Source organism: Phoca vitulina, unplaced genomic scaffold (assembly GCF_004348235.1).
Source record: "Phoca vitulina isolate PV1807 unplaced genomic scaffold, GSC_HSeal_1.0 scaffold6, whole genome shotgun sequence".
NCBI classification, from domain to species: domain Eukaryota; kingdom Metazoa; phylum Chordata; class Mammalia; order Carnivora; family Phocidae; genus Phoca; species Phoca vitulina.
This window is the reverse complement of record NW_022589709.1, coordinates 45,618,881-45,639,421: the sequence shown is the minus strand read 5'-3', so window position 1 is coordinate 45,639,421 and position 20,541 is coordinate 45,618,881. Positions and strand designations below refer to the sequence as shown.

At 33.4% G+C, this 20,541-nt stretch overlaps 1 protein-coding gene across 5 annotated transcripts in view; it reads left to right on the top strand.

Annotated features, from left to right (window-relative positions):
- The window catches only part of XRCC4 (X-ray repair cross complementing 4), a 336,322-nt gene that overhangs the window by 149,443 nt on the left and 166,338 nt on the right, over window positions 1-20,541 (top strand). For all 5 annotated transcript variants that reach the window (XR_004299391.1, XR_004299390.1, XM_032404048.1 and 2 more), the window contains exon 7: window positions 1,360-1,507. Coding sequence is in view for 3 of the 5 variants with exons in the window: in XM_032404048.1 (XP_032259939.1) it covers window positions 1,360-1,507 (148 nt within the window). In the remaining 2 variants the exon portion in view is untranslated. The remainder of the gene's footprint in view (window positions 1-1,359; window positions 1,508-20,541) is intronic.

The following is a 20,541-nucleotide window of genomic DNA, read 5'->3' as shown; positions in this document are numbered from 1 at the left end:
AAGCATGGGCTGCAGCAAGTGGGAATTCAAAATACCAGCTTTTCTTCTAGGATGTGATATATGTGTGCCTGATAAACCACTCATTCTGCAGAATTGCACACTAAAAACAATAGAGCCTGTTTTGGGGAAAAAAATTAAGGTTTAGGCAGACCACTCAAAATCTATGCAGCTTTACATTGTTGTTGTTAGTTCCCTAGTTACAATCCTAATGAAAATATTAACTCCGTTAACTCTCTAGCAACATTTGCACCCAACATCACAGTCCACTAACCATTTGCATCACATTTCCTCTCAAATGGAGTAGATGGCAGTTACTGAATGCATTCTAATAGTTTGATGAAAATTAAACATCTGATTCAGCGACAGGGAGAAACATCTTCACAGCTTCTTTCTGTAACAGAAAGCTTAACTGTTGAAAAGTCTAGGGTTCTTGACTCCACTCAGCCAACCCCTCTTTGTGCTACAGGAATTGACTTGTCCAGGATTTTTGCCACTCATCTCCATCTTTTTAGGACTTTATACATTGTGAAGGCCTTCTCTTTAATTGGGATGAAAGCTTGCCCCTGATCACCTTAAAATGTTAACATGCTAGACAAAAATCATATGAACCAGCAGGACACCCAAAGTCCAAATTATATTGATATTGTTCATTATTTACCAATGGCAAAGGAGCTCTTTTATATAAATATGTATTTACTTAAGTATACTATGTATTAGATGAATGAATTCTGAACTCCCCTAAAGCTCTTTGGAACTAAGTTGTTTATAGAGAATAAAGGAATATAAATCAAACATGTTTCTCTTGTTGCTTCTGTTTCATGTATATCAAACACTTTTAGGGGTAGTTTAATGACTTAGATACAATAGAGACATCTGTTAGACATTTTTCCTGTTCTCATTCCCTACAGTTGGCTGAAAAGTCTATGAAATTATCTCTGGATCACTAGCAGAAGTCTCCATTCCTGTTAATTACTGTTTAGTATCAATTTGATTTATCCTATTCCTATAGCAGTATTTGCCCCCCCCCCAAGAAAAAACATCTTATAGAGGCGCCTCTAAGGCATTTCTATCTAATTCTAGCATTGAAAGATCAAACTGTGCCTTCGATGTATTTGGGAGGGTTATTGTGCAAGATAGGCAGAGACCATTTTGATCAAATTATTCCATGTGTATAATATACTTTATGTTTTATATTGGTATTAAAGTATTATAATCTAACTGGTCCACTTAACCAAATCTTCATGAATTTTTTAAAAATAGTTTTACTGTATTTTAAGTGTCACTTCATATCAGTGCAGCAAGTTCTTACTTTTTATGCATAATTTTGTTGGGTCACACTTTTATGTCATTTTATTTTAGCTACTTTAAGAGGAGATGATTCCATTATTTCAAGTCCTGATGTCACGGATATTGCACCAAGTAGAAAGAGGAGGCAGCGGATGCAAAAGAATCTTGGGACAGAACCTAAAATGGCTTCTCAGGTACATGGGCCTCAAGAAAAGGAGAAGTAAGTCATTTTATTTTTTGCCAAATGATGAAATATCATTTAAAAAATCTAATATCTGATCTCAAAAATTATATTTTCATTTCTGAGTTTACTTAAGGCTATTTTTAAAGAACAAGAATTGTGATTTTGGAAAGTGTAAAATGTTCAAATCAATATATTTTCTCTGGTATTTGGTTAGTTCCTATTATTTAAAGCAGAAGTGCTAAAAATATAAGCAAAATGTTTTTTTCTTGTGGTTTTTATAGATTAATTAGAAATGGCGTGTAGATACTAAAAATATTAGAATCCAGCTTGTTTTCAGTAAAGTGTTTCAATCTAATTTACTGCTTTAAACAGACCCATATAGCATTTGAATTAGCTACTTGATTTGGTTATGCTTGGAATTTTCTCAAGTGAAAAGTCTCATTCTAGTCATCTATTTCTTTCTATTAAATTTTGGAATTACGTGCTTTATTGTTAGAGTTTTTCACTCTTCATTCACATACCCTCCTTTGATCTGCATCCCAGTTTAGTTGTAATGAATTGAGGACTTGGGATAATTAACACTTTATTGTAGCAAAACAGCATTTATAAAGAATAATTTATCAGTTGAATCCAAAATGAATGTGCACATCATTTGTATGCTTGGATATATGTATGTGTGCCCTTAGAATTTCTTTCTTTTTCTGTAAACTTTTTATTAACTTTTAGCGAGTAGTTATTAAACAATAGCCATATGACAAATGATATTACAGGTCAGTGGTTTCACAGTGTGAAATGACGACCTCTGGGGGTATCCATAAGCTCATCCCTTCTTCAATTCCATACCTATGTGGAATATATTTCGTATAATGCAATTAAAATAACATGTAAGATCTGATGGAATGCAGGGGCTTATGAGAATCCAACTCTTTTCATTCAAGCCAGCCATGAAACAGATATGCAAAAGTGTAAAAGATTGCTCTCACAAGAGTTTTGGGGAAATATAATGATCTTTCATAAAGAATATGATATCCATGTTATCATATACTGGGTTTATTATTACTTTTAAATGAATTAATAAAGATATAAAAATTTTCAGGTTTTAATTTTTTTTTTTTAAGATTTTATTTATTTATTTGACAGAGAGAGAGACACAGCGAGAGAGGGAACACAAGCAGGGGGAGTGGGAGAGGGAGAAGCAGGCTTCCAGCGGAGCAGGGAGCCCGATGCGGGGCTCGATCCCAGGACCCTGGGATCATGACCTGAGCCGAAGGCAGACGCTTAATGACCGAGCCACCCAGGCTCCCCTTCAGGTTTTAATTTTTGAATATGATATAGTCCACATAAACAAAAGCTTTTGAGGTTCTCAAGAACTTTTAAAAGTGTGAAGACATCCTGAGAGCAGAAAGTTTTAGACAATGAGGATACCAAGACAGGCACAATCCAAGCCTTCAGGAAACTGATGGTTTGATAGGAGGGAGTTTTCAAGTTTCTTGTTTGAAAATAAGTATTGTACAGTTAACAGTGGAATTGTTTTGTTTGTGTATTTATCATTGGGTTTTTATTCTCTCCACAATGGCCTGATCTATTGGTACTTGAAAATGCCTTTATGGTTTTATGCCCTTATGTCTTCAGACAATACATATAAAAACCCAATGTGTACTAAACTCTTACTGATTTGTGTTTATCATCTGAATTTACTCATTAGCTCATAAACTGCTGGCTTCATAGAATTCAAAGGTGTTGCATTATCTCTTTTAAATAATGAACCAAGGGCGCCTGGGTGGCTCAGTTGGTTAAGCGACTGCCTTCGGCTCAGGTCATGATCCTGGAGTCCCTGGATCGAGTCCCGCATCGGGCTCCCTGCTCAGCAGGGAGCCTGCTTCTCCCTCTGACCCTCCCCCCTCTCATGTGCTCTCTCTCTCTCTCATTCTCTCTGTCTCAAATAAATAAATAAAATCTTTAAAAAGAAAGAAAGAAAGAAAGAAAGAAAGAAGAAAGAGAGAGAGAGAGAGAGAGAGAGAGAGAAAGAAAGAAAGAAAGAAAGAAAGAAAGAAAGAAAAGAAAGAAAGAAAGAACCAAAAATATTTCCAGTTTGCAAACATTAGAGCAGCCAGGCTAATCCTACAGATTAATATGGGGAAAAATAAAATTACAAGCAGTTTGAAATATTCAGGAAACTCTGTACTTCATTCAGTCAATCTGTAAGCAACTGAGCAATGAGAATCAGTTGTGTGCAGACATAAACTGGATGTTGAAGATTCAGGAGAGTAGAAAACAGATGCAGCCCCGTCCTCATAGAACTTTTGGTTTTACGTTTTTTCTGATAAAGATTTCAGGGTCTGAGGGAAGAATGAAATATATTGGTTTTATGTTAGAGAGCTGCACCTTAGCTCTTTTCATGCTGTGTGTGAACGACATACAAAGTTTTGAGGTTACTAACATTTTCTGATTACACGATATTGCTTGAACAGGTTTCCAGTATGCATGGTACAGAGATGAAGAAAGTTTAGATCTGAATCAAGACTAAATATTTTATTTAGACTTTTTAATAAATGCAGTGTGTTTGTTTCTACCAAATATATGCAGTTAATGTTGTGTTCCTTTTCTGTGTTTTGATAATCGTGCCAGTACTTATTTTGTATATTTTCACTACTTTAAAAGTTGATGTAAACCATATCAGCTTCTTCAAATTGTCTGCTAATTATATTACTTTGGACCTTTAGGCTCAACTGGCCCTTACAAGAAATGAAAAACATATGTTAGATGTCAGGAAGAATTTTAAAGATGAAAGGAAATTTAGTTTAACATTTATCAATCGGATGGTGAGTGGTTGATACCCTGCTTTACAATTCCTCTTCCTTTGCCCAAATAAAGTAGAAAGAGAAATTATATTTTTTGTTTTTATTTTATTTTTATATACTTTTGGGTTTTGTTTTTTCCATTTTGAATACAGAAGGCTGAAATTTTATGGCTGTTAAAGTCCTAGTTCTTTCCCAGTCTTCTTAATCAAAAACATTAGAAAGCTTCTACAAAACAAAAAATAAAAACAAGCTCTTAACTGTGAAGAAAACTTAAAATAAGACATTCTCAAATACTGATGATTAACCCTTATTTTATGTTTTTAAATTTAAACTACTACCTATTTCCTAACTTCCTAAACACCTTTTTTCTCTGATGATTTCTCATGTACCTCAGTTAGACAAATATACTCTTAACTGTAGCCTCCCAAACAAATGCAGATGTGGATGTTTACTTCTTAGGGCTGAAAAGATATTGGCCCCTAACTCTAAACTTCTTAGTGTCCTAAGCCCTCTTTGACAAATTCTGTGGCCTCTAGTCCCTTCAAATATTCCCACTGGGCATCTTCCATATTTTTTCTTTGGCTTCTCTTGGCTTCTCTAGCTCTGCACCTCAAAAACAAAGTGGAGGAAGGGAAAATCATAGGTACTCTGATTTAATTAAAAAAATTTTATGTCTGCTACTGGATTTTGTGCAAGTCATTGCCTCTTTCTGGAATTTAGTTTTCTCCTTTGTAAAATGAAACGATTGAACTAGATGATTCGTAAAATCTCCCAATATCTATAATTTTACTATACTTTTAACTACTACTTTGAAAACATGAACATGATTCAGCAATAAATTACTCACCCATTTATTAGGTATTAGCAATTAAAATTCATGAAAAATATAAGATTAAAAAAATACAGATATCTATGAATGAGAAAATTGTCTTTTAAGTTTATATATTGATGAGTATTTCACAATGTAAAAATTTTAGTACATTTCTATATACCATGGGTTACTTTGTACTCATAAAAAAATCTAAATACTAAGGTATACTAATACTAAACCATAAAACAAAATCATGGTAATTTTTACATTTATTTAAAATTTATTGTGATACTGTCATTGGTACAGTGACAAGGTGTGGGATAAGAGAGAGATAGAGAATAAATAAGAATTGTGGTAGATGCTTTATATGTGATCCCTCATTTAAATCTCACACAGATCCTACATGGTAGATATTGATTTACCCTTCTTACAGATGAAAAACAACTCAGGCTCAGAGTTATATTTTATTTTTCTAGAGCAACACAACCATTGTTTTATTTTAAAAGCCTGTGCTTGGTTCACTGCCCGAAGGGGCTTATAATCTATTGAGAGACAGAGATATGCACAAATAATTTTGTGATTACAAGAACAGAGTGAGAGGAAAACACCAGCCTTAAGATTTTAAATTGGAATGTTATTCCAAAATTTTAAGTTATATCATAAGTGGGAGTAGTTTTAGGACATTTTATGTGAATCTGAGACCCACTTTTGATCTATATTAGAGAGGTATGCTTAGAACTAATCAATGGGGTCTCTAATTCCATCTCACCAGCGTGGCAATATTAGAAAATCAGAATGTGTTATTTATCTATCATATTTAAGTGTGTTCATGGTTAAAAAGCATAATAACCTAGTTCCTTATGAATTAATATGATAGCATTATGAAATAGTAATTGTAATTTAGCTGCCTTTGATAAAAATTGCATTATTTTTTAGCTGAGAGAAGTAAATCAATTTGTAAGTAAACTTAAAATTTCTGGGCGAACTATGTATATTAAATATGAAAGAGAACTTTGTAGTAAAGTTATTTTTATCAATAAAACTACTAAATAGTGAAATACACAGTACAGATTTTAGCAGAAAACATGACTAATAACTATTATGGGAATGTTCACCATATTCTGTAAGATTTTATTCAAATATCTTGTTTATGTTGTATTAAGGATAGAAAAGTGAAGTCAAGCTTCATATATTTGCTTTTGATAAAAAGTATGCCTAAAACTTCAGGAATAAGATTAAACTAAATACTGAAGCCACATAAAGACCCAAGTCTGTTCAATTTCTTCATTCTCATTCGCTTTTATCTCCTTTCTACATTTTTCTACGGTAGAAAGACGACAGATTTTTCTTCAGATAAATGTAAGGACCCAGGCAAATCAGAAGTGACTTCTCAGAGTGTCTGGGCTCTAAAATACCATTTAATGAGTGGATAGCAATATGATTAGTGAACAACTAGATACCTTCCACACAGGAAAATTTAGCACATTAATTTGTCAATAAATGTAAAAGCTATAGTGAAGATAATTTCTCAATAGATAATCAAATGTTAACATAAAGTAAAATTCCACCCTTAATATGAAAACAATTATTCTTTAGCCATATAAGAAAATATTAACAAAAACTAGGAAGCTAAAACTGCATTTGTAATGGTCACAGCTTTTATAATTAAATAGTCTAGTGTGTTTAGTAAGTTCTAAAAAAATGTGTCACTCCCAGTGTCTTAAAAATATTTTGTAACTGAAGACAAATGTAATTTTCTAAGTCCTTGAGTTTACTCTAGAAAATAACGTTACCATCTTAAGTGGGAACTATTTACTATGGAAATATTAACCCAATTCTGTCAAATAATGCAAAAATTCTATTGCACAAAGATAACAGAAAATTTAAGTAACTTATCCAAGGTCACATAGTGAATAATTTTAAATAATTATTCTGTGGATTAATGAATAACATATTCTCCATTGTTCATAAGAGTGAGAGCTGTCTTTACATGGATGAGTAATTGCATCTTGCCAAATTTGGCCATAAAATTAGTTTAATTATTATTACTGTCTATTACTGTTACTGTTATTATCTTACTAAATTAAACGGTTAGTTCTGCATCAACCAGTCACTAATGTTTATGAAGCTGTTTGACTAATGATGTTTTCTTTCAGTTTACTATACTGAAATAAGTTATGTCTGTTTATAAACCTGCACTACATGGTAAAAGCACATGAAATATTTGGTTGTTTATCTCCTTAAATGTATGTTCTGAAGACATTCCATAGATGTAACTCTTAGATGACCATTTTCAAAAGTTTTCAAAATTCTGAATACTTAATGATCTAAATATAGATATTCTACCATATTGTTTTTCTTTGTATTCTTAGCCATGTTAAAGTAGAAAAAATTAAGCTGAGAATGAATGTATTATACAATTTTTTATACTTCTAGTGAAGAAAAATTGCACAGAAAGTTTTGAGTTTGTAGTTCACGATACCATGGTGTGTTAACCATTATATACCATTAAATTTATCAGGGAAGTTTGACTTCATTACTTGTTTTCAATTCTAAGAATATGCTTGATTTCACATGTTTTTGTCAGTCCCTCACAATGTCATTTCCTCCGTATCTTCTGCATTAACCACTGAGTAGAGTTTATATTCATTGTATGACTATTGCATGATCTCACATTGACTAAAGAAGTACACAGTAGATGCTGTTTGTTGAGAAGAAAATTCTGACTATGGTTTTCCCTCATTCATTCATTCATTCATTCACCATTCATTCATTTAACAGATGCTTACATGCTAAGTATGAGGGACATACTGCTGAGATAGGCCCTGATCTCATAAAGCTTAGTTTATATGAGAGAAGACAAGCATTAATTATATCATTACATCAATATATAATTGCAAACTTTTAAAGGATTTCAAGATTTAGGGGAAACATGACAAGGGGGTGTGGCTTGAGGAATCATCTGAGCTCTAATCTGAAGGATAAAGAGAAGTACAATAGCAGAGTAGAGAGCAGAGTGCTCAAAATCCTGAGGAAACAGCCTGGGAGCATGTACCCAGGTGGAATGTGTAAGTGATGGTGTTGGGGGAGCTAGATGGGGGGGGGGGGGGGGGTGTGATGAGGCTGAGGGCTGCTCAGAGGCCACACCAAGCTGGCTGTGTACTTCTTGTTAAAAATTCAGCCTTTCCTTGCATACATGTAAGCATTTTCATTTCTCACATCATGGGGGACTTTTCTTCTGTCTTCCCTGCTTTTTAATATTGTTTTTAAACTCAAGTTCTTGAGAGTTATAAAATATCATATTGACTAGAAAACTCTTATATTTTGGTCCTTTTTGCATCTTCTTAGATATAATCATTTAAGATTATCTAAAGCTATTGTACCTAGTTTATTTTTCTTTTTTTTAACTCTACTTTCAAACTGCTTAATGTTGTACAATTTTGGATTCCCAATAATACAACTTTCATTCTCTTGAAACACAGGAAACTAGAAAATTGAAAACATACTGAAACTTATGTAGAGTGTTCACAGGGATAATAGCTTAAATTGACATGTGTTAGTAGTCCAGAGGTGCAGAATTGTAGTGCTATTTTCCCTTTTTATGGTAAATATAAATGCTTTTTTTCAGAAATATTTTTAGATCTTTGAAGAGTTCCCACTTCTAGTAAGACTCCGAACTCCTTGAATGTGGTATATGTTGGTAAATATTCATTAAAAAATTTTAGTGTGACTAATCCCCACAATATGATTATGCTTGGGGAACACTCATCCTATTCTGTCAACTAGCATCAACACTAAGAGTTATTCAACATAAACATATGCTGTACATTCCTTGCTATTCACTATCTTACATCAGTTGAAATTGTGATTTATAGAGTTGTTCAGTATGAGTTTTTAATCCTATATATTAAACAAAATGAACCAGCTGAAAAGTACTACAGAAATTATAAAATTACTTTCATATTTGTATACTTTATTAATATCAGGTAAAATACTGAGTGTAAACAAGAACATTATAAAATTACTCTCTATAAATATATAAGGGCACAATACATATCTCAACGAAATATCACCATGTTCAGGCTTTATTAGGCACTCAGTTTAAATTTTTAATGAGGTCATGCTTTATAATACAACATAATAACCATGGAAGATTTTTTCATTTAAAATTCTTTAAATTTTTGGAGCTCTTACTAATTCTTCCAACATCCTAAAAGAGTGAATATAATAAAAGTCTATTTGTAGCACTCTGTTGGTATGACATTAAGTCAGTTATGGCCAGGTGGACTAGTGGGATTATTTTAACAAATTAACTAATCCATTCATTATTTACTTATTTGGCTAAATTGAGTCAATGTCCCAGTCTTACTGAAATTAGCAACCAGTTAATAAAAATCAATGAGCACAATGCTCAGATTAGATTATTTAATTAATACTTTAATGCTTGTCGTATCTTCAGCTGTTTCAGCCTATTTCTCCCCAATTTTGCTTTACCTTTTTCTAGCTGTTCTGTTTCTCAGCTCTGTAGGTTCTCTTTCTTGAAAGCAAACTAGTTTTAAGAGATATTGAAATTAGCATCTGAACAAGGGCCCTATAAATGAAAACTTTGTCTAAGAATTAAGGCTCCAACACTGAGGAAAGGTGGCCAAGGAGAGCCAAAGCCTTGATGCAACCAAATGAAGATTATACTGGAGACCAAGACAGGGAATCAACCACAGGGATATACCATACGGGAATTGTTACCAGAACTGGAGTATAAAGTTCTTATTAGAAACAATACTAAATTTCGAGCTCCTTCTTAAGTGATCCTTAACTAGAAAAAATATTAGTCTCTGTGGCCAGAAGAGCTAAATATATAGAAAGGAACAAAATGCCCCCACCTCTGAGGTTTGGTAGGAAGAAATTCAAGATGTTTATTGAAGTTAAATGAGTCCAGAATTTATTCTTTAGAATACCGTTAACATACTTCATTCTGTAGAATATGCAAAGGAGATCTTATCAGGTACTCTGTAAGGGGTTCCATATTCAAATAAGTTTGTAAATAGCTGTATACCATAGCTTCCACATTTCCATGTGCTCCAACCCATAGAACTTGGAGATTTATATTTTAAAGGTTCTGAGAAACCCATAGTAAATAATTCATTTGACTTTGTAATCACTTTTCAAATGTACTTAAGCAGAGCATCCTCATGCAATTTGCCTCTCCCCTCCCTCCTAAGAAAGGTTTAGTAATGGTCCAAAGGGTAATATTCTGTGGGGCCCTAGTTTGGAATATGAACTCTACAAATTCTCAAATATCAATGATTTTAGAAATATAAGAACCTTTAAACCATACTTATAGAATGTTAGGCATTGAACGTATCTCAAGAAAAAAAAATTAGTGTGTATATGGGACCTCACGAGAAAAGAAAATTGGTGCATATATGGGCCCTTCCTCCGCCACTCTCCACAATCCTACTACTTAGGGAAATTTCCTGCTTGTCCAGCATATGTCCCTGCTGGGAGCAGCAGGATCATTTTCTAAGAGAATTCTAGTGATTAGCACACATTGAGTATATCTCAAAAGGAACAGTTCCACATAATCTCAATGGCAGGATAAAACCTTAAAATAATTTGGGCCAAAAATACAAATAAATACATGTGTAGTCTTTCAATACTTTTGTATAGTCTTTGTTTCTGCATGCTAACAAGTAAAAATATATAGGTTCACACATCTCATGCAAGGCTCAGATATGATTTAGTCTTCTATGTGATGAGTATCTTTTGAAAGTAAAGACTTCTAACATGTTGTTCCAAACAACCTTAAAAAATTATTAAATTATAACTTTTCACAGATGTTGCTCGTTGAACTGTAGTGAAGAAGTTTTAACTGTGTGTTCTGAATCAACCTGTAAGTGGCCCCATTAAGTAATTGTGTAGCTGTAATATTTTAGATTAGAGGTGGGTGGCAAAAGAGTACACATGCGCACACACACCCTCCTCAGATTAAGTTTATGGTTTAATTAGGAAAGGTTACACAATCTTATCAAGCCCACATAGCTACAAGGACCAGGAAAAGATAGAGCATATTTTAGCACAGTATTTCCCCACCTCCTTGAGTGGGGTTAGGTATTACACAGCCACCACTGAGATGGTTGGTATAATATATGGTCTTCCTGGACCTGGGAAAGCTCAATTCTTTCCTTTTTAATACTAGAAGCTTACAGCATCATCCAGGAAGAAATTGCACAATCCACGCACTTTTGTTTAGAGGAATGATTACATACGTCAGACTTCCCTGCCTACAAAAGCAAAGCTATCTGGGCGCCTGGGTGGCTCAGTTGGTTAAGCGACTGCCTTCGGCTCAGGTCATGATCCTGGAGTCCCTGGATCGAGTCCCACATCGGGCTCCCTGCTCGGCAGGGAGTCTGCTTCTCCCTCTGACCCTAACCCCTCTCATGTGCTCTCTCTCATTCTCTCTCTCTCAAATAAATAAAAAAAATCTTTAAAAAAAAAAAAAAAAAAAAAAAGCAAAGCTATCATGTCTTTCAAAGATTTTCAGGGTCCTAGAGTGCCCAGTTCTTTACAGTAACCCAGGCACAGTCAAATAGAGTTTTAAATAAAATATTTACTATTAATAAGATTATTCTTATGGTGGAGTTTTGAAGAAACATATTTGTTTGCCTTCTGATACATGTCTTTCTGTGTTACTATTGTCAATGTTATAGTTTATTAAAAATAAAAAAACAAAACCCAATAGTAGGGAGGGAAAGAGCCCAGTGTTGATCCATTTACTTATTTATTTATAAGTAAACTTTTTTTTTAAGAGTATTTTTAAGTTCACAGCAAAATTGAGCAGAAAGTACAGAGTTCCTATATATCCCTGGTCCCCACACATGTAGGACCTCCTCTACTATCAACATCCCCCAACAGAGTGGTACATTTGTTACAGTTGATAAACTTTGATACACTATTATCACTCAAAGTCCATAGTTTGCATTAAGGTTCACTTTTGCTGTTATACTTTCTACAGATTTGGACAGATACATAATGACAAGTATACATTACTGTAGTACAGAGAAGTTTCACTGCCTTAAAAATCTTATGTGCTCCACCAGTTCATCCCTCCCTCTCCATAGTTTGGCCTTTTCCAGAATGTTGTATAGTTGGAATCATACAGTATGTAGCCCTTTCAGACTGGCTTCTTTCATTTATAATAATATGCATTCAAGATTCCCCCATGTCTTTTCATGGCTTGGTAGCTGATTTCTTTCTAGCACTGAATAATATTTCATCGTCTGGATATACCAGAGTTTATCCACTTACCTACTAAAGGAATCCATTTATTTTTCAGGATTACCATGTTACTCCATATTTATAGAACTCTTCTTCTACACTTTATTTGCAAAACGAGACTCATACCATTTATGATGTAGTCTGCTGTTTTTAAATTAAACTATACATTGTAAACATTTTATATTTAGTAAATACATTGCTTCCATATCATTTTATATTTATAATATTCCATTGTATAAATGTACCATAATATCTTTAAACAATTCCCCTACTATACATTTAGGCCTTGTCCACATTTGTATTATTACAAAGAGTGCTGTATATACTTACTCATAAATTTGCACATATGACTGATTATTTTTTTAGACTGCATTCCCAAAAGTAGAGTTACAAGGTCAGAGAGCATATGTACTTGTTAGTCCTTTCTTATGTTTTGCCAGAATTCCTCCAGAAGGCTGTAACAATCCATACTCTCACGAGTCATATTTGCCTTTTGTTCTGTTGTTTTCCAGTTCATTTTGATCATTGCCAGATCATTTTAATTATTTAATCAGTGAATATCTCATTGCTTAATTTTTATATTTAACCATTAGAGAAGTCTAGTGTTTTTCTGGTATTTATTCACTATTGGCATTTTATCTTTTGTTTACTCTCTGTCCATAACCTCAGCTGATTTTCAGCGGAGGTCTTTGTCTCCTATTCTTTTATAAGAGTTTCATATACCTAAAAAATTAATCTTTCTTTTTCCCAGCTCATCATTTGCCCTTTAATTTTTGTTAGTGGCATTTTTTATGTATATAAGTTATTAGATCAATCCATCAATAATAATGATAATATTTAATATTGATTGAATATTTATTATGTCCTACATGCTGTACTAAGTTTTCATATGCAGTATCTCATTTAACTGTACCCATTTCATAGATCAGGAAGCTCAGATCTAGAGAGATTAGATAACTTGCCCAAAGACAAGTGGTACATCGTTGATTTTGAATCTAGGATCATCTTATTCAAAAGCAAGTTCTTTTAAGCTACTTTATTATACTGTTCAAAAATAAAATAATAACTAATATATGTTTGATTACTTATGCCAGGTTATGAGTTAAGTACTTCAATTCCATTAACTTATTTTTTTTTAACTCTCACCACAACTCTGAATTAGGGCTCTATTTATAACCATATTTATTAAAAGCTAAATAAAGATGAGTTTCAATGAGGTTTAACTGCTAGTTCAAAATTTCTACAGTTACATAGTAGAAATAAAACTGTAAGCTCTGTGAGTGCAGGATTAGGTTAATAATACCTCCTGCCTACCTTTCAACATGAGTATCAGGGTCAGATGAGATCATGTGTATGAATATACTATCTAAGTTGGATGCTTTAGGAATACGATGCATTGTTATTTTTAAAGTGGTATTATCCCTGGGTTTTCAGCTAAATCTTGGAAGTCTGTTCCCAAGAAGGAAACTATGTTTATGCAATTTTCAAACCTGCAGTGTTTCCTTTTCTCATAACTCTTATGTAACTGAGGATTGCCCAGAGCTTTCTATGTGTTAACTCAGCAAATTTTCCTACTTTATTGAGCAATCAATAAGATAATGTTGGAGAAAATAATACAATTGGAAGACCATGTTTTAAAAACAGTTGATTAATTTGATATACATATGTATATATGCATTTGTATTCTTTTATATCTTATATTAATCATTTAAGATTTAATTTTCAACTTACTCAAGTACTTATACATTTTTTTTGTTACAGTTCAATCATTTCTATCTGCCATATTAAAATATAGTAGTTGGCCATCTTACTTTTTCCAAAAGGATCTGCTTTCATGTTTATAACTTAATTCTTAAAGATTCCTAACAACTTATTGCGATTTTTCTAGTATAAACATCAGTGTATTTGAAATTTGTGTGTGTGCGTACATGTGTATGTTTAATTTTTCTGGAGAATATAATTTATCAGATTCAAATTTCTAATTCTTAAAGATTTTTAGTAACTGAACTTTAGAAGTTCTTTAGTGTCAAATTAGAGACATAAAATGAATGTGCAATTGCTATATATTTACTTTGGTCATTGTGAGCAAACCTCATTTTTTTATACAACTTTAATTTTATCATAATGTTTATCTTAGTTGCAAAAGTAAACACAGTGGTGGTTTTAAAGCAAGATAGGTTTTTATTAGCTTCACTCTGTGTTTACCTAACTGTTCAGGCTGCGGCTCTCACTTTCCTTGCTGCGTGTTTTGATTAATGGCCCCCTGGACTTGTTCCAGAATATACTGATTATGGTCAGTACACTTCAAAGATGATTTATTAATTGTGTTTGCAGCTCAAAATAATTAAGTAAAGATTGATCATAGGTATTATTATAGGTTTGCCAATAAGATCAGCAGTTATATATATATTTTTTTTTTTTCAGCAGTTGTATTTTAAGATAAAGTTTCCCTGAGTGGATTTTTTTTAACTCTACAGAAAGGACAAAATATTAATATTAAAAAATATGTATATTCAGTATTAACCACGGCTTTGTGGCCTTTTAATTTAAAGCATGATGATTAAATGTATCAGGGATTTAGTCTTATAAGTGCATGTATTTTAAGTTCTGTTTTAACATAATTTCAAAACAATATGTTTTGGTGGAGATTACATAGATGTTTAAATAAAGTATTTCCTTGTTTATAACTCACCCTGGGAACGTTTCCTACAATTCCCTCAGGCTGTTACATGCATTTAGATTTCAAATTACTGATTTGAATTTCTGTTTAAAATAATTTTTAGTAGGAAGCTGTTATAATTTTCTGTGTTTTAGGTAAAGGGAATTTATCATATATTTCACGTATATAATATTCCTATTCGAAAGACTTCTTTTAACATCAAATTTCTCTAAATTTGTCATGATCATAGTTATTGTTTCAGGTGTTTTAAGTGCTCTGTCAACAAAGAATAATGTGTAAATATTCATTATACTGGTCAGAGGAGTTAATCAAAAGAAATGACTCCTTGCTCATAATTTATAGTTCAGTATTGAAAGAAAAATAGGTACGTTTATTTTTTAATTATTTGGTATACTATATTCAAAATACACATTTTAACAGTGAAATTATATAACTTGAGTCATCTACTGTGTTACATAACTAAATGTTAAATAGGTATTTGGTTTGTATTAAAACATTGTGAAATGAAATAAAATGTTTTACCACAATGGAACTGAAGGTTGTTTCATGTTCTAAGCTTATGTGAAAGTACAAACTAGTTAAGTCAAAACAAGAAGATATAAACCCTGCAAGTAACTAAGATGTTAGCAAATGGAGTAAAAAAATAAAATATGAGAATAAAAAACAACAAACAAAAACCTAAATAAATTAAAAATATATAATAATCCATAAACATTATTCAGTGATTTTGTTTGTTTTTGGTAAATCATTACTAAAGGGCAACGAGCACAGAAATGCTTTATTTAAACATCGTTATTAAAAATATTTTCAGTAAAATTTGAGGACAAATACTTTGTTTAGTTAAAGATCTTTTACAATAATTTCATTTCTGGACAGTTTCTAAAAATAATTTCTCTAGATCAAACTTATGCATGTTATTTTTTAAAATATTAGTTTTGTGATAAAGGAGGATAAATTATAAGTGTGTTGAATAAAGCAGTGTTATCATTACCAGCATTATTGAGTTATTTATCCTGCATACACCACTTCTAGAAATTCAGAATAAAGAGGATGATGCAGGCTATGTCTTCAACAATCTTTGTATATGATATAAAATAATGAAGGAAGATTAATCACTAGACCACATTTATCTTTTTCTTTTGGCTTCATTATATTTCCTGACGAACTGTCTTTAATATATATATGACTAAAATGTGCCAAATTCCATAGTAGGTATAAGAATCATGAAATTTCAGAGGAGGGAGAGTTAGTATTCCGTAAATCTGTAAAATAAGATGTGATAAAATCAGAGAAGACTGACTAGATGTTATTCAGTTTGACTTTGTATAGGAATGGATGTTTCTAGACACATAAACTGAAGAAGGATAATGCAGAGACTAATATTGAACCCAGACTCCTGATGCCCCTTCTTTTTTTAGTAATAGAACCCCCTTCCAACACCCCGTGCATCCCCAAGTTTTAACAGATTGTGTGGTGCCAAACTAGAGGCTACATTTTTCAACTTCACTGGCAGCGAAGTATGGCCATGTGACAAAGTCCTTGGCAATGGGATGTGAGCAGAAATAATATGTATAATTTGGGGATCGTGCCCTTAAAATGAGTGGGTGTACATTCCTCCATTTTCCCTTCTCAGTCCGTTTTCTACCTTGTGTGGAAGGAAGACATCTTAGGAGATGGCAGAGAAACAAAAAAGGAAGAATCATAGTCCCTGGACAGTCTCATGGAGCAGGGCAACATACCCACTGTGGACTACCCAGCTACCTCTACAGTATTGTGAGAGAGAAAAATAAAAGTCTAGCTTGAATAATCCATGTTGCTTTTTGGATCTCTTTGTTACAGAAACTTGAGATATTCCCTAACTAAAAAGAAGGGCTTTTGTGTCAGAGGAACAGAATACAATAAGTAAATGCATGGAGGAAGAGTCTGGAATATAGGGGACCATTGACCATATCATGAGGTGCATAGACATGTTGAATGAAGCTGGTAAAGTAGGTGGATCTCAGATCACAAAGGAACTTGAATGCTAAGCTGATTTGTTTGGATTTCTTTTATGAATGCAACTAGGAACTGTTAAAGGTTTTGAGCCAAAGAATGGCATAATAAACAGTGCTTTAGGAAAATTTCTCTGGAAATTATATATTTGATGGAGGGAATGTTTACAGATTGTCAGTGAAGATAGGAGGATATTGCAGTAGTCCAGGAAGAGTTAGTCTGAAGAAGGATAGTGATTATAAGTGTGAGTGTGATTGGAAAGGAAAGGAAGAGATGAATTGAGAAACACTTAAGATTGCTGTCTTACTACCAAAGACCTTGGAAGCTTTATCGGTATTGAAAGCTATTTGTTAAACATGGTCTTTATCAAAATAAGTCCTCTGTCTTTAGAAATCAACCTACTACAATAGCTGGATAAACAGAACTTGGTGGTCATAGGCATTGACTTCTGAAAAGACTGGGAAAGTTTCATTTCCGGTATATACTCAATTATCTAGGTATATAGTACATTAATATTATATTATTTTACTTCTTTTCATTTATTTAGTTTTTTAAACTTAATTTAGCATATAGGTAAGTATGTTAATCAGTAAGCTATCTTCAAATCATACTTTAAGAAAGGTTGTCACTCTGGAAGGTGTATGTGCTACAGCCTCTGAAAACCTTTCTTGATGAAAGGGTTCTTGTTAGCTCCAATCACAGGAAATATTCCTTTTGGACATGTGTCATGTATTTTCATTTCAATCTGAAGTTATGGGTTTCTCTTGCTTAGAGATATATGAAATTCTTATGGACTACAGAAAAAAAAAAACAACTTTTTTGCCTTACAATCTATTATGGATTTAGTGCTGATTTTATAGAGTGTTTTGCCTAGGGCCTAGATATATGACTTTCTAGAAATTTCCAGACTGTAGGGGATAAGATAGGTGTTACATTCCTGAGTGAATCTGACAAACTAATGAAGTTAAGAGATAATGTTATAAAACTGAACTGGCCTGTATATCCCTATTGCAAGGAAACCATGAAAATAATAATTATTTATTGAAGTTTATTTTTGGTTAAGCAATAAACGGTGCCATATAAGGCATAAAAACTGGGAAAGAGAACATTTCATTTGTTCTTAACTGTTATATGTTCAAGTAAGACAAATGAAGATCTCAATATTCTTACTGAATGATAACATTGTATATTGTATTTTTATTTTGTGCACTTGTTTCAGGTAATTATTGTATTAGTATTAGAATGGAATTTATTGATTAATAAAAATATGCAGCCACATAAACGTCACATAAATGTTTTGTGGGACAAAAGGCTTACCGTATAAATGGAAGGAAGCCCATTTCACCCGGTAATATCCATCCATTGGCCCTAGAGGTGCCTTTTGTATCATATCAGATAAATCTTCTACATTAAAGTCACTCGTACAGAGTGGAGTCATGTTATAAGTGCATACAACTTATGCGTGTTCAGCATACACTCTTCATCCTCTTCTTTGACCATAAAGAGGGTCTGGGGAGAAAGATATGAAAAAGAGCAATTTAAATACTTCTGGACATTCTTTTCAGACATATGCCTGGGAGTGAATATCAAGTAGGAAACATATCTCCTTTCACCCTGAGTTTCTATTATCTTTCCATAACTTGAACAGCACATGTAAAAAGAAACCTTTTTCATATAACATTGCCATTAAATAAAGGCAACTACTTTATATCTTCTACCACTGGGTGGAAAACAAATAGCCATTTACCAAAATAGGTGGAAAACTCTGTAATGCTGGGCTGATTGAAGTTGGTATATCATACTGGAGTAACAGTTTCCTAAGGATTTTTCAGGATACTGTGATTTTCACATTAAGTCCTACAGTTAGAACCCAACCCCTAAATAAAATAGAACCCCATTTAATATGAAAGCCATTGCATCCTCTAAGTTTTTTCTTCTGTGAGGCAAAGCGCCTAAATGTATCAACATTCCCCAGGTATAACATGCTTTTCATGTGGTTAGTCTCTTGGTTGGAGTTGCCTTTCACCGAATGCATATAGTTTGCTAGTGTTCCATTGAAGTCGTGTTCCCAGAGCCTGCTTATATCTCAGATGTGGTGTGATCTGTACAGAGAATAATGGGACACCATACTTCTGTTAATGTGGGATGTTCCCCAGCTGTTAACACTTTTCATTCCTGAGACATCGCTAATTTTTTTAAAAAACCTACTTTAAAAAGGTAAGTACAGTGGTCCTGAGTTTCTCAAACTGCAGTCATGCCCAGGCTGTGTGATTTGGGTCAAGTTATCTACTCTGAGCCTCAATATTCTAACTTCTTCTTTTTTTTTTTTTTTTTAATTTTAAGATTTTATTTATTTGACAGAGAGAGCACAAGCAGAGGGAGAGAGAGGGAGAAGCAGGTTCCCTGCTGAGCAAGGAGCCCGATGTGGGACTAGATCCCAGGACCCTGGGATCATGACCTGGGCCGAAGGCAGCCGCTTAACCGACTGAGCCACCTAGGCGTCCCAATATTCTAACTTCTAAAATGGGAACAGTAATACCCACCTCATTAAAATTAATGAGATGATAAATAAAATGTGCCAAGCACATGATAAATGCTCAGTATTAGTTACTAATACTCTTGTTCATTTTATTTTTCCCTTCCAATGTCCAGATGAGTTTAAAGGCAGATTGTCTTCCAAGATAACTACTTGTGGTAAAAACTATACTATCAAAGCATGTATATTTTATTATGTTTAATAACTTACAATCAAATAATGTTCATCATCTGAAATTTCTATGCTTTTGGCTTGAGAAAGTAGGTGAGTGGTACAGTTTTTAGACAAAGGATGGACTAAAAAAGAAGCAGGCTTGCAGAGCAGATAATTGAGAAGTTTTGTTTTGGCTAGGTTATATTTAAAATACTTAACAGACATCAAAGCAGATATATCTTTTTTTTAAATAGATAATGTTTTGTTTGTTTCAGAGGTACCGGTCTGGAAAAAAAAAAATATATAGTAGGAAGGGAAAAATGAAGGGGGGGAATTGGAGGGGGAGACGAACCATGAGAGACTATGGACTCTGAGAAACAAACTGAGGGTTGTAGAGGGGAGGGGGGTGGGGGGGATGGGTTAGCCTGGTGATGGGTATTAAAGAGGGCATGTATTGAATGGAGCACTGGGTGTTATATGCAAACAATGAATCATGGAACACTACATCAAAAACTAATGATGGGGGCGCCTGGGTGGCTCAGTCGTTAAGCGTCTGCCTTCGGCTCAGGTCATGATCCCAGGGTCCTGGGATCGAGCCCCGCATCGGGCTCCCTGCTCGGCAGGAAGCCTGCTTCTCCCTCTCCCACTCCCCCTGCTTGTGTTCCCTCTCTCGCTGTGTCTCTCTCTGTCAAATAAATGGGTAAAATCTTAAAAAAAACAAAAAAACAAAAACTAATGATGTAATTTATGGTGATTAACATAAGATAATAAAATAAAAATTTTTTTAAAAAGCAGATATATCAAGATATATGAGTGTGGAGT